The sequence below is a fragment of the Anneissia japonica genome, unplaced genomic scaffold (genome assembly GCF_011630105.1).
Source record: "Anneissia japonica isolate Jap-2015-1 unplaced genomic scaffold, ASM1163010v1 scaffold5280_len750649_cov202, whole genome shotgun sequence".
Taxonomy (NCBI): Eukaryota; Metazoa; Echinodermata; class Crinoidea; order Comatulida; family Comatulidae; genus Anneissia; species Anneissia japonica.
This window is the reverse complement of record NW_022703058.1, coordinates 177,901-192,876: the sequence shown is the minus strand read 5'-3', so window position 1 is coordinate 192,876 and position 14,976 is coordinate 177,901. Positions and strand designations below refer to the sequence as shown.

Below are 14,976 nucleotides of genomic sequence, written 5' to 3'. Positions count from 1 at the left end.
AAGATTTTATTGTATACAAATTAAATATTATTTTATTAAATAAATAATACCCTACATTTGTGTTTCCCCACCCCCACCCTCCGAAATTTGTTGATTGTTTTTTCTTTCTACCATGATTCAACCAAACACGGTTCAGCCACACACGTCATAGCAGAGCCGTAGCCACGAGAAGTGAAATGGTCAGGTTGCAAGCGAAGCGCGAACACTGATGATTAGGGCTAGGGGGCCGCCAAGGGCCCCAGGTCGGAGTTCATGTTTCCGGGGCCAATAAACTGTAATATTATTGTAAACCATTAAACTGCAATATTATTAACATTAAGCCATTAAACTGTAATATTATTAACACATAACATAAAACATGTACATATCAAAATTATTATGTTTAATCTTTCCTTGTCGATGCTTGCATAAAACGTGATTTGGATCTAACATGATGATATTGATAAAAAATCGAAATTCTCTGTACAATATTATGCTAAACATTTACAGAATGGACTTCCTTATGTTGTGGTCATATTAGACTGTAATATTATTATTAAAGAAGTTCATTCAACAAACAACATAAAACATATCAATTTATTGCGTTAAAGTTCTCATGTCAGTGCATGCATAAAACGATTTCCTAATATTTGGATATCTGAGATTGGCAGACAAAATTCTCTATAGTATATACTATATACTAATTTAACGAGTGGACTTCCTTGATTTAAGAAAATATATAATAATGTATATTGAGGTACGCAAAGTTTAGTAGGTTAGAAGTTTAAAGGAGAGGATTTCCTTATGTTGTGGTCATATTAGACTAATAATATTAAAAACCATTTAACATAAAACATATCAAAATTATTAAGTTAAACTTTCTACTTCGGTGCATGAATTTAACGTAATTTTGGGATATATGAGATTTACATAACATTTGAGAATGTACTGAATATAAAATCTTAAATATTTTACATTTAATCAGCAATCTATCAGAAATACAGGGATTGGTTATACTGTAAAGCCTTCAGAACCCCTGCAATACTGGGATGCAACAGGCAGTGAATATTTCATTTTGATTTAGTGTAGATGTTTTTTACATATTTTTAATTTTATTTGAATTCTTTTCATTTTGTATGGTCCATATGTTATATTTTCCACATACAGATAAATGAATACGGTACCTGAACTGATATTTTATGGGTTTCAGATTACTATATACAAAACAGATATCATAAATCATCATTGTCCGACTGTGTGCATTGAACATTTGACGACGACGATGTCTCCAAATTCCCAGCCGTAACTTAGGCTACCGGCCTCGTTTGACACTTCACAACAAAGGGCATGTTAATTAATCTTGCACAGCTTCCTCATCATCATCATCATATTCTTCATCATCATAATTATTAATTGTCCATAGCAAAGTAGTGAAAACATATGAATTCAGAGTGTATTCAATAATAGAAGTCTCATAATGCACGAAGTGTATTTCAAAGAATCTACAAAACAAAAACTTTTCGAGTATCTAAAATTTATCTTCCAGCGACAAAACAAGCTAGCTCCCTTCTCATGACCATCCCAATATGGCAACCCATCTGTGCGAGCCAGGGTAAACTCTGAATCCGCGCTTGACATGTATTTAATGCTTAAAAAAGGTATATTTACAGTATATTTATTTATAGAAAATAATGTTGCATACTAGCACTATCAGGAATAAATATACAGATAAAGGCTCCCGAGTGGGCATAGACACAAAACAGCTTATAATTCAAATAGCACCTCCCTGGTTCACATCTCTTTCGAATTCCTGGATCAGGTTGTTGATTTATTATATAATTATTGTTGCACGTATTTATAATACAATTTATATTGCAATTTTCACTTTATCCTCTCAAAACAGTCCTAAGAACGTTCAGATTGCGCTACTTCACAGGGTAATTCTCCCCTGGACCCCGCCGGGGTCGTACGTAATTCGCATAACGCCCCCCCCCCCCACTTTCAAAATCCTGGCTACGTCCCTGCTATAATTACATCCTAATATTTAGTTACAACACTTCAAGCATCCATCCTCAAAAGGCCTACTTTTTTCTCAAATTCACTAAATGTATTTGATTTGTATGAAAAACATGGCAATATTTATTTTTCAATATCATAGACATCAATTACCAATCACCTTTGACGAATATTTTATTACATCCATAATTATGAAACTATAAAAATAAAGAAAACCTTGTAACTATACTTAAACACACTAAGGTAGGCCAACAAAGCATTGCATTTCGTGGACCAAAAATATGGAACAAACTGTCAAATCATTTTAAACAAAAAAAGAAAATAGGAGCTTTCAGAATTAAATTTCTTCCTTTTTTATGATTCAAAATCATATTGACTCTTATATTTGTATATAGGCCTATTTATTTTTCCCAAAGTTTGTCAATTAAAGACAAAATATGATAGTTCTATTTACATGTTAATATGTCATAGGCCTATTTGTGTATAAATTAATACCTTTACATTAGTCTACTCATCGCCTTTTAAATATGTTAACTTTCACATCTACGTCTACATCTGAATTAATATTATAAGTACGGTAAAATCAAAAACAGTTATATTATGATAGTTGATTATCAAATTACATTATGTTAACTTTTACATGATCCACTTATATCTGAATAATAATCATGTCACTTGCTATTATTAAGGTATTATTATTATGGTAGGCCTATTATTATTAAGGTATTATTATTATTATTATTATTCTATTATTATTATCAGTATTAGTGTTGTTATCGTTATTGGTATTATTAATTATTATGCTTTTTTTTAATTTGTTTATTTTTCTGTTTCCATTTTTATTTATCAGATAATATTTACATTATTACCACTATTTTGTGTACCGTACTACATGTAAATAATTGTATGGTTTATACTTCGTAATTATAATATAATTAATCAATATATCTTCATTTGTCAGGCGCAACATTTCAAAGCTTTGCTTCTTGTAGTTGCCTTTTTCCAAATATAATTTTATTTTCAATTGTATTACATATATATGTGACACTCGTATAGCGCATAATGCACGATAAAGCTTCTGCTCACATAAAATAAAACACAAAAAAATAAACAAAAACAAAAAATAACGAAAAATGGTACAAACCAAACGAAAATGCAGAATCTCTGAGGGGTCAGATTTCATTTGCATTTCTTTCCGATCATACAAAAAATCTCCAGACATCATATATTTTTTGCCAAACAGTCCCCCGGTTCAGCCGGCCATGCGTAGGGATGGTCACCAAGGCAGGGAACCACCAAGAGAAAATACAGGCAAATTTATCTTGTTAAGAGAGAGGCCGTAAATGCTCGAATAAGTGCCGTTCTTGAATAAGCGCCGCGGCGTTTAATCGAGAGTTATTACCCTGTGTAGAAACACTCTGAGAAGCAGGGCTTTATATACAATGTATACAGTGTTAAAATGAATAAATGACCGTAATGAAGACACAAGCATTTCTTTATAAACGCAGGCCCTATTACGATGACGTACGACCTTAACTTCTAACTAAAATCCAAGCGCATGTGACATTTTCCCCCTTTTCAATTCAACAGCATTTTATAATTATGCTATGCATTTATTATGTATATTTTTTCACGCAAGGGTTACAAATTACATTAGAACCCGGATTAAAACTAGTTTGTTCAATTCTTCAGGAAAACATTTGTTAAAACTTAGGGTTTATTGTTTGTAAACAGAATATAATGTTGTCTGTAATCTCTTTCATTAAGAAAAATAAAATTATGAATTATGAACACTTTCTTACAATGTCCGTATATGCCGCTTTAGATCGGACGTCCAGAAGTGCAGAAGCACTTCAAAAGCAGCTAGCTTCATGCATTTTTAATATTAAAATAAAGACATTATAATTGTTGATACGCTAAACACGCATGTAAAAATGTTCGCCTTTAAAATCAGATAGTGCGCAATAATATATGTTTGTAATTTAGTAATTAGTTATGGAGGAACATTAGTAGTACATGTTTACATGACAAAATACTGTATAGGACTAGGAATATGCACTGAATTACCTATAAAAATAGAAGAGAGGGCGTCGTTCAGGTGAAGAATCATGGGCTTTCCATCCCATAATGACGTAGAAATTGCTTTTCAGACACGCCCAGTTTCAAACATTTATTGACCGTACGTATTAATTCGTCCTCTCGTATTGTTTGCGCATATGCAGATTGAGGGGATGAATATGGAAACTTACAAGTAAACATTGCTCAATACCAATGGATTTAGATGAGGACAAGTTTATGCTAGTAGAATGATCAAATGCCTTTTATGAATTTGAAGATGAGTGCAAAGTTATCCTCTTATTTCATGAGAATAAGAATTTATTTCTCGTCACTCAATACTAAAACATTGCATAAACCAATCGTGTTGCATTGATACATATGCGCATGGGCAGAACTGGTAATCGGTCACTTGGTGTACAATATCACTTTGTGTCTTAGCACACTGGCTCACAGGAAACCTACTTTTGCTGTATTCCGAGGGTGGTTTGGGGTAAAAATTTGGGTGATAGAACGGTTAGCAGGGACTGAGGCTGAACGATACTGTCAAACATTACCTTAGGTATAAGGGTCAGGAGATTCAGGGGAAGGAGTGTAGTTGGTTTGGTGTATACGCTTCGCCAAACTTCGGCACTCAGTACGCTGAGAATATTTTTCTTACCAAGATGGCGTGCTGTATGAGCGAAGAGGCGAAGGAAGCAAAACGTATAAATCAAGAAATCGAAAAGCAACTTCGAAAGGATAAAAGGGACTCAAGACGAGAGCTCAAGTTGCTATTACTAGGTAGGTATGTGTTGCATAAGACCCTTACAAATGGCTAGCTTCATCGTGAATGTCGAGGGAAATCCGAGGGGTGTGTACCTATTTTTATCTGATCGTCGGTGTAGTGGCGGTCTGCTGGCCAACCAACTGAGTGCAGCACAGCGATGTGTATGGGCACACACCTAGAGAGCAATAACAGATTTATGGCTGTGATAGCAGAAATATGTTAATAAAACGAAGTTTGTACCTATGAGCGTTTATCTCTATAATGCAGGAAACAAATTTTCATTCTTGGATTGTCATAATATTGTGTTGCATCAGGCTACGTGGTATATGCCCTTTCTTTAGGCTACATTTTTCACTGTCAAATCATGGACACAGCAGTTGTTTGCAAAATGCAATTGCATTGACTGACCAGTCAATCAAGATGTTTCAAAACCATTGCCTTCTTCCTAGGCTATTTCTATGTATCAACAAATATATCAACATAGATTCTGAGGCATCCACATTGATATGTTAAATAAATTAACAGAATATTAGGGGATTTTACCATCCAGTATAGCAATATGAAAATAGAAAATGGTTATTTTTTCATCATGCCATCATGCATTAATAATTTAAAGCACCATTCCCTGCATATTTTCACAAAAGAAAAAAATTGTTTCAGAGAAAATGCATGCATTTTAGTTTTTTACACTTGATAAAAGGAAATAGGGTACCATTTTCTCAACAACTTCTTACTAGGCAAACTCGGAGGTTGTAGATCGCTATCTGCTGTTATCCTCTCGTCAGCTGTGTTTTTTTTTTTTGTTTTTTTTTACTTTATACAGTCAAGCATCTGAGGTAGGCAAGACTTTATTGTAATTTATTTTGTGAACCCGGCGCATCCTTCTGGTATATTTATCTCGCCCACCAGTGCCATAAACTCAACTGATGAGGTATTTTAATTCATCCCAAAATTAATTAGACATTAATTAATCCAATCTAAAGAACTGATTACGTCACTGATACAATTTTGAAGGAACAGAGTGCACCCTCTCTAAATTACATTAGTTTTTAAACCTATGTTGGCTGTTTTATGTCTGATAACAGAACTTGGAATCGAGGTAAGGCTAGGCCTAGCCGAGCAATTGCTGGGCTAACGTTTTTGGCGCCTACTATATTTCTTCACTGATAAACTAGACATAGTTCATTTATTGCATTTATGTCACGTTTGTTTTGCCATCCACAGAGGGTTTTATTTTGCCTTTTGTTCATGTTTAGGAATGTTTCAATTCAGTTGAAGTAGCATTTTCTTATATAAATTTATATACTTTCTAATAACACAGCAAAATCAAATTTTTCTTCAAAAATTAAATTCTGCCAGGACTGGGGCTTTAAGATGAGTAAAGCTGTTAAGGTTAGGGTCAAGCCAGCTCCACCAATCAACAACTCAAAATCATTGGAAACCATATCAATGGCAATATAAATATTTATTGATAATATTGTAATTGCAAAACCTTTGACCTTGAATTTCTGGTAAAATTGTTCAGCGCAATGGTAGTATGGTATAGTGAGAAACTTGTCAGTAGAAACCGGCATACAGTACTATAAATCTGAGTAATATAAGCGTCCCCTGTGTGAACCTCCCTATAATTCAGACCTAAAATGTTTTTGTGTCATTTATGTTGGTAGTGTATTAACTGCTCTTTTTCAAAGTATGTTCCAAAATCTCATAAAATACGGATCTAATCAGTATGTTTAGTTATCATCACGACTCATTTTGTAGATTTTATTAAACGTAATTGTGCTGAATGTTGGGCTGAAAAGTAATGTTTATTTATTTATTTTGAAATTTGTTAATGGGAGCCCAATAATACTTCTTCACTTGTTGCCCAGAAGAGATGGTTGTTTTGTGACCCAAAAACGCCTGGCTACTATAACTTATCTAGGCCTAGGAAGCCCCTAGCTACGCCCAGGCCTACAGAAAAATACTGACACCACTGAGCACCAACGTTTATTACCAAAATGAGACACATCCTATCGTAACTTGCTATATTAAAAAGTCACAAAAATTGCACATACGTATTAAAGATACATTAATTTTTTAAACTTACTGTAAAAACGGAGATCATACTAAAAATCCAAAATTTCCAATGCATTTTTTAAGTACGTGTAGTGAGCGAGATATGTGTGTCATCCACACGGTTAGCGGATAGCGACCAGCATATGACGTCATAAATGATGATGTATACGTCACTAACATATGTGTAGTATACGTTTGCATGCGAAACCTCCCTATTATCACTGTCCTACTTGAACATTAATTCCGTATGTGCCTGTTTGATCCTGATTTTGCATCGTGGTCACTTCATAATTATGAGATCCCTTGCAATATTATTTTATATTATATTCTTTTATTCTTATATTTTTCTAAATGATATCTATTATATCTTTTGTGTTGTTTTCTGTGTGTTGAGTGCTGCCATGATAGTGGCACTTTTGTGTACTTTTTGTTATCCTGGGTTGGCAGCACTCTTTGTTTTTTGTTTCTGTTTTTATTGTCTTTTTTTATTCTAATTTTAACCCGAAATAATTTGATTTTGAAAAAGGTGACAATCCCTTAAACAAGACAAACATACTCACAATGCTTTACACAAACTAAATCTCAATATGAAGTTTAGGGAGTGAGTTATTTTAGTTGTGAGAAGAAAACCCTCATCACTGATAGGAACTGAACCCATTACCCAGGAATTGGAAGGCAAGCATCTTAACCACCAAGCTATTCAACTCCGCTTCTGCTTCTTGCGATTTCGCCCCTGGTTTATAGTAAGCCTGGCTAGCATGGTTTTTAATAGTCTGGTGGCTTGGCACCTTGAATGACAATCACATTGAGAGTTATACTGGTCCGTTACTGTACATGTTGTAGTTTAGAATGGGTGGCCCTGCCAAAATTTCCAGATTGACGACAAATAAAAATCTATTTTTATTCAACATAGGCATTGTGTTTGACTCAAACATGAAAAAAAGATGGTCATTAAAACAAGCGTAGCTTAAACGTTGTCTTGAATACATCGTACCTAATAATCATTAGCTTTTTGTAAAATTTGTTTTTAAAATATTGATTTTTGGCCTTATTGTCTATCGTGTCTCTCTTGCCTAGTCTTGCCAAATCTTGAGCTTTTATTCCTAAGGCCAGCTGGGCTCCAAACATCAGCCAATTAATAGTCAGTCAGCCAGCCTTGATCGTAAAAAAAACTCTCTGAATCATCCTTGCACAGTATTTATAACGTAGAATATTACACAATATACAATTTCAACATGGTATACTGTAGTGGAAATCCCATGCAGATCATTTTGGGCATGCCTATCGATATGCATAGTTTTCAAGCAAACAGTTTTTGAGAATGTTTGTGCTCTGCCCACTATAGAGTGACCATAATGTCAATGAAAATGATATTTTTCTATGCTATAAGGTAACTTTTATTAATACTGAAGTTCTGCATCATTTTAAAAAGGTATGCACAAGGATTTTTTCTGAAAAACTTAATAATTCAGTATAGAAAAAGTAACCAAATCTATCACGGATTTACAAGGTTTTTGCACCTAATTTTTACCTAATTTCATGGGATTTTGAATACTCTACAAAATATAGGAATATTATTAGCGTTGTTTGTTTCCTATTTCTCTATCAAAATCATGTGCCTAGGTTCTGCCTCACGTTTGATAAACCACAACTTTTGGTCTGGAATTTCCATTGTACAAATTAGGCCTACAATTACTCGTTTAGAGACTGCACACAATACGCAATTTGCAGTTTTATACAAGGTAGATGATACACAAAATATTTGTGTGGAATTATGCACTCGTTTTCAAAAACTTGTGAGGGTAATATGCAGTAGTTCCCATGTAGACTACTTTTTAGTCTGATAAATGCCATCTTGCACTAATCAATCAAAATAAATCCAAAATGTTAAATATAATTAGTAGTGCTAGTAGGAGCAGTATCACTCAGTGGTTGAATTTCTGCTTCTCAACCTTCTATAAGGTCTAAGGTTCAATCCCTCACTGTGCAGTTCACTGTTGCCCTTGGGTAAGGCACTTTACAAGTAGTTGTCTCTCTCCACCCAGATGTACAAGTGGGTACCTGGTAGTTTCAAATACAAAATGCGCTGATTACTAGCTGCATTTTGAAATTCTCGCCAGAGAGCCGAGTATGGATTCCATGTGTTTGATCCAGTGACTGAGAGATAATAATTTAAGTTCAGTGTGTTGTTTGTTTATGATCTAACTTGACAGGTGTAACATGGACCTACTAAATTGCTAAAAAAAAAATATAAATTTGAATTTTTTGCCTAACTCGAATAATTTCTAAGTCCATCTTATTTGACATGTCAAATTGTTGTGTTCTCCATTAACAATCTGTAAGTAGAATTTTATTTAAGTCAAACAATTTTTTAGTGCCATTTTGAATTTGACTTAGGCAAGTTAAACTGTAGTACATACCAAAGTACAGGTAAAGATTACAATAGTATACCAAGATATGCTTTAACCCCAGGAGCATGCATTAAAATTCATGCTAAGAATCTAGAAATTCATATAAATCATAAATTACGTTTATCATGTTTAAGTTGATAAAAACAACCTTTATTGATTGAACGTTCGTTGTTTTCATACCAATATTCCATGGGGATTCCTAAAAATGTAAGGCTTAACCATTGCCATTGCCTAAAATACATTTATACCCCGCTGGAAAATGGACGCCCTCAACGCATGCACGTGGCTCTGCAAATACAGTACTTGAGATTCACTTCCCCGACATGATATTGTTGGTGTTCTTAACTCTCTGGTTACAATTAATTCATGAAATACCGTAAAAGAAGATTTGTTAACGTCTGAAGTTATTTTATTAGTCAACAAAATACAGTAGATCTAGGCCTACAGTACTGCCACAAACTATTGCAATTTTACCTGCGCATAGGCTTCGTAGATACATCGTAGCCTGATATAAACAATCTAAGCAAGGCTACGCGAAGCGAACCTACCAAGCAAAAGCATGTTGTTTATTTGTATGTGCAAAAAGACTGCTGTAGCTTACTGGAATAAACAATGTATTGCTTGATAATTTGTGAATGACAAGCACGAGTTTAGACCGTTAATTTAAAGTATGGAGCTGTTTTTCAATATTGTTTAGGCATTGTTTATCAGCCCGACGATCCAGCCTACGATCATTGCAAAGCTAATTAAAATAACAATGACCTTCTATTTCATTTTTCTGGCTACTGTAAACCCCTGTTTTTAGTCGAGTACCCTCTCCAGTTGTTCGCAGTTGTTGCACATTTCTTCACCAGATCCACACCAGACAAAATGTTTTGAAAATCATGTTATACCCCCCCTACCTCCTCCCCCCATCCCTGTCCCCTTCTCCCTTTTAAAATTTTTTTCCTAGATGCCTGGAAATTTGAAATTTCACGGATGCTCATAAAAATTGATAACATTATGGTATTACATAAAAAACATATAAAAAATGTGTTGGGCCACATTGAATTTTGGTTGGAGTTGGTTTTGGTATGATTTGTTGGGTGGAATTGTCTGCTGGAGACCAAGTTGTAATACCAATTGGTCCTTAAGCATGGGTCTCACGCTGAATGCGGAAGACTTTTTAGGTTTGCCAATCGGATTGGAAACAACCTGCTTCCATTTAGTTCTAGTATTATTCTTAGTGATGGAAAAGATTAGCATGATTAAACATTTAAACAGGATGCATAAAGTAATGTACCAAGTGAATAGCGTTATTTACTATGATTATGTATTAATTTACAAAATGGTATTTCATCGATCTTTTCCATTACCAATTACTGTATTTATACAAAGAGAAATTAGCATACAATTGCTTTGGAACCAACTGAAATTAAACCTAGCAGTAATTAGTAATATCAATTAATATTTGAATGACCTAGCTAGAGGATGAAATTGTAAAAATGTTTTGTGATACAGTTTTTTGTTCTTTTGAAAGCATTGAAACATGTCAATTAGTACTAGCTCTAAATAATTTTAAAACATTAATCTAGTTGTATTTGTAGGATTACTAAAATATTTATGTATTAATTGATGAATATTGATTGATTTGTTGTCTGGGTAGGTTACACACTAGTGGTGTATTGCAATTAAACCATAAGCTTCTATAGTGTTTTTTTTTTCATTAACATAATAGATCCCAATCTGCACTTTATGAAGCAGTGTTACAATAATACAATATCAATAACATTACTTGCAGTTATATGCATAGCTCAAGCAGGGCCAATGTGTAGTAGAGCCCATTTTAAAGGGACATCGTCAGGGCCAAAAAATAGGAGTGACATCGGAATAGTAGTAGTTCGACACATTCCTACCAATTTTTTTTTATATTCAGGCAACGGTAGATATAATATTGATTTTTAAAGCATTGAGCCATAGCTAACCATATGAATAGAATATTGTGTTTTCAAGATAGTTAATTGCACATTTTAATGTTTGAATCAAATAAACAAAATTAAATAACATAGAAAGTATAATCTTTCTAATGTTAATTTTATATTATTACAAAATATTAAATTATTGGTTCAGATTTTTTGACTAATATTCACAATTATCGTACAGAGAGTTTGTGTACTGTAGATATTATTGTAATTGTTATTTCAAATATAACTAAAACAGATCAAATGTTACTCTAGTGAATTATATTGTATTGTGTATTGTTTAATGTGAAGGTCTATATTTTCATTGTAATTATTGTGCTGGACCATTGTTAAAAACAGGCATCAACATCTGCCTGAAAATGTATCCTGGGAAAAAAATTTTTGAATAAAAATAAATGAAATAAAACAAAAATGTTTATATTTAATATTTTTAAATGTGTCTAAATTATTCTCATCAATGTTACTGTGGCAGGACATTATAATAATTAATATAGAATTATTTTGTGCTCTAATAGTTAATGAAGATGTTTTACATCTGTGTTTTTAGCATTGAATTTACACTTGTGTATGTCATTCAATCCATTTCCCTGCTCATTTCAATGCTCTCTTTTCTATGTTCATCTATGAATTAATTTTTTTTAATGCAACAATTCTCGCCGTGATATTCCAGCTGCCATTTCCTTATATTAATACTAAAATATTTCAATTTCCCATTTGCTTCTGTTTAATGGTTTAGTGTCAGATTTTCAGCCATTGCATTTGTATTTCTACAAAACTTCTGATAATCTCCTATCAAAATGTTGACTCTGTAATATACAGTAATTATCAATATTCAAACAATAATTAGCAGTGTCTTGATATTTGATATGATATCAATGTTGGTTGATATAAAATTCTTATACTGTTCTATATCAGCATTTCTTCTCAATGAAATACCATAAACAAGTTTCATAACTATCTTATATAATTGGAAATACCTTGTATAACGCCTTACACAATTACAAATCATCTCAAAAGAAAATAAGCAAACTAAGGAGGAAAAAACTTCGATCTTTCAATGATTAATTGTTATTACTGTATAATAATTATATTGTTACCATGTTTATCTTATTTACATCATTCATAGAATTATGACTTAGCTTAAAAGAATACAGTGTAGTACTAGTACGAAATAAAATGTATTTTAAATCCTCTATAATAAATGAATAAATAAATTATTTGAACAAAATTAAGTTACCAGTTTAAGATTTAAAGTGCACTGTTGTTGATGCGCCATAAGCATCTTTACAGATTGATACCGGTGCACTGCAAATTTTTATTATATTTGAATCCTCTATTATTAGTCCCGCTGCATATAATCTCACGACCTTCCAGAGTGACCTTTATAAATGGATCTAGTGCGTTGACTACCCCAGAATTCCATATTTAATTTGTAAAGGGCGTTTTTGGAGAATTACCATTTTCAATTTCATGCTGATCCGTTTACAAATGTAATGACTATTGTTACGTCATACTATTGTGTTATACGCCGTTGTGATGTTATGTGCAACCACCTGCAGACTTTAGCCTGTAATAATGTTCTAAATTTGTGTGTACAGTACAGTACCACAGAATTTCACAACGGTATTTTTTCCCTTCATTGTATCATTTTCCAACAAATTAATCTAGAGTTATTATATAAGTCAAGTATTTGCTAGTGACTGAAATATCGTAAGGCGTATAGTATCTAAAATTTAATACAAATGATGTTTAGATTATACAGTGTCAAACCATAACAAATGTTAATAAGGTACTTTGTGGTTTTCTGATACTCATTTGACATTTAATTGTTAAAGTTGTGGTTCTACTGTAATAGAGGTGTTGACATAGATTATCGTTGGGAGGAGTCTTGCCTACAGTAGAAACACAGTTACTATTTTAAATGTTGGTGATGTATTCTAGAGGCATCTGATCCCATTTTTACTGCTAATGCGAGAATTTAATTATATACCCTTATTTCGCTTGCCAATAAAGATTATTTCAAATCAAACAAAATAAAGATTTTTTTTTTGGCTTATTATAATCAAACCGACATAATATTGTTATGTTCTTGAAAATCAGGAAACAATTACTAGTTAAGGAAGGAATTAAGGTAAAGTTAGGAATAGCTTTATTGATCACTCCAGAACAACAAGCATTTAAAGTTATCCTGGACCTGGTAGCTTATACATGTGTACAAATTGGATAGAGCATTCATACAAAGTTATTGAACACTTCACATTCTCCAAATTGAAACATTTTTACTGGTAAATTTTTCCATAGAAATTCAGATAGCAGGCAGTGTGAAGTGTTACCCCTTTTGAGTTGGGTTTAATGACTTGGAAAAAACAATAATACATATAGTCATAGCTTAGGCATAGACTGAAATGATGTTCATTTACTGAAAAAATTGCAGCCTAGACTACCTATGCCTAATCAGTGTTGTTTTTACTTGACAAACACAAAATTTTAACCGGTGGGCCGGGTTATTTTTACTGGTGAAATTGACGGTTAAAAAAGAGAGCACTTTTCTGATTTCCTTGTTTTATTTTTTACTTGTCACTGAATGTACTACTATACCCTTATTTTTGAATGTAGTATGGATACAGTACAGTGGCATTATCATGGCATTTACTGAAACACAATGGCTACTTGTTTCTATGTGTATTAAGTATAAATGTATACTCTACTAAAAATATATACCTAGCCTGTGTGAACAATTTCGTTTGATATTTGAGTTTTGAACCAGACTCGGCTCGGCGATCTATAGTTTCCTAATATTTCCTATTCAGTATGGATTTTTATCATCAACCTAATGATCCATTGATTCGATTAGTGAATCAAGTTGCATAATATCCTATTATACTGTATACAAATGTCAAACATTCTGGTATATTGTAATCAAAAACGTGTAGAAGAATTTAAGAATGCAGTACTGTAGAAGAATTTAAAAACATTTTAGCTCATTATTGACTTGTATTCAACACAATGGTTAATTGATTTGATGATATTGGAGGTACCTATTATGTTTTTTCACTAAAAAATAAACCCCAAGAAATGTGAAAAGTTCTGCATGAGTTTTGATGGGAATTTACAAAAGAAATTGGAGTGTGATTTACTTGGACCATGGAGGAAATATGTATTTCCTCCATGCTTGGACTGTAGTTATTTTTTATATAATAATCTTGTGTTGGATTGACCTTGACCTAAACCTTCCACAGCTGGGGTTTCTCTTAAGGTTTTTTTTAACTAGCCAAGTGGACCAGTAAATTAATACTTTTACTGGTCCTCAATCCCTTTCACTAGCCACTATCTTTCCAACTTCGGAAGGCCCAAATACCATATTTTTCACATGCTAATCATGCTGCCCCCCCATCCCCACCGATGAAGTAACACTGACAGATACAGACAAATCTTTCTGTTGTCTCTATATGGAAAATTATGCCGCGAAATATAAATACAGGAATCTATTTGTACGTACAGTGCACTCTCACAATACGATGTTCGCTACGATGTTCGGTTTTCCGGAAAGATCGGTTTGTGGAACATTTCTATTGAATCCTTTCCGAATAAGGCAGGCCAGTTAGGGCCTAGCGTAGGCCTAGACGCTAAAAATAGGCTTAGCAGCATAGGCTAGCCCAGTGAATTCGGTATGACTAGCCTACGAAAAAAGTTAACATTTAACATATAATACGTACAGTACCTGTTG

General features: G+C 33.2%; 1 protein-coding gene across 1 annotated transcript in view; it reads left to right on the top strand.

Moving 5' to 3' along the window:
• The first annotated feature begins 4,318 nt into the window (after positions 1-4,318).
• LOC117104277 (guanine nucleotide-binding protein G(q) subunit alpha-like) overlaps positions 4,319-14,976 on the top strand; it is a 34,962-nt gene continuing 24,304 nt past the window's right edge. Inside the window, exon 1 of the mRNA XM_033245028.1 lies at positions 4,319-4,833. Within this exon, the coding sequence (XP_033100919.1) occupies positions 4,716-4,833 (118 nt within the window). The 5' untranslated portion in view covers positions 4,319-4,715. The remainder of the gene's footprint in view (positions 4,834-14,976) is intronic.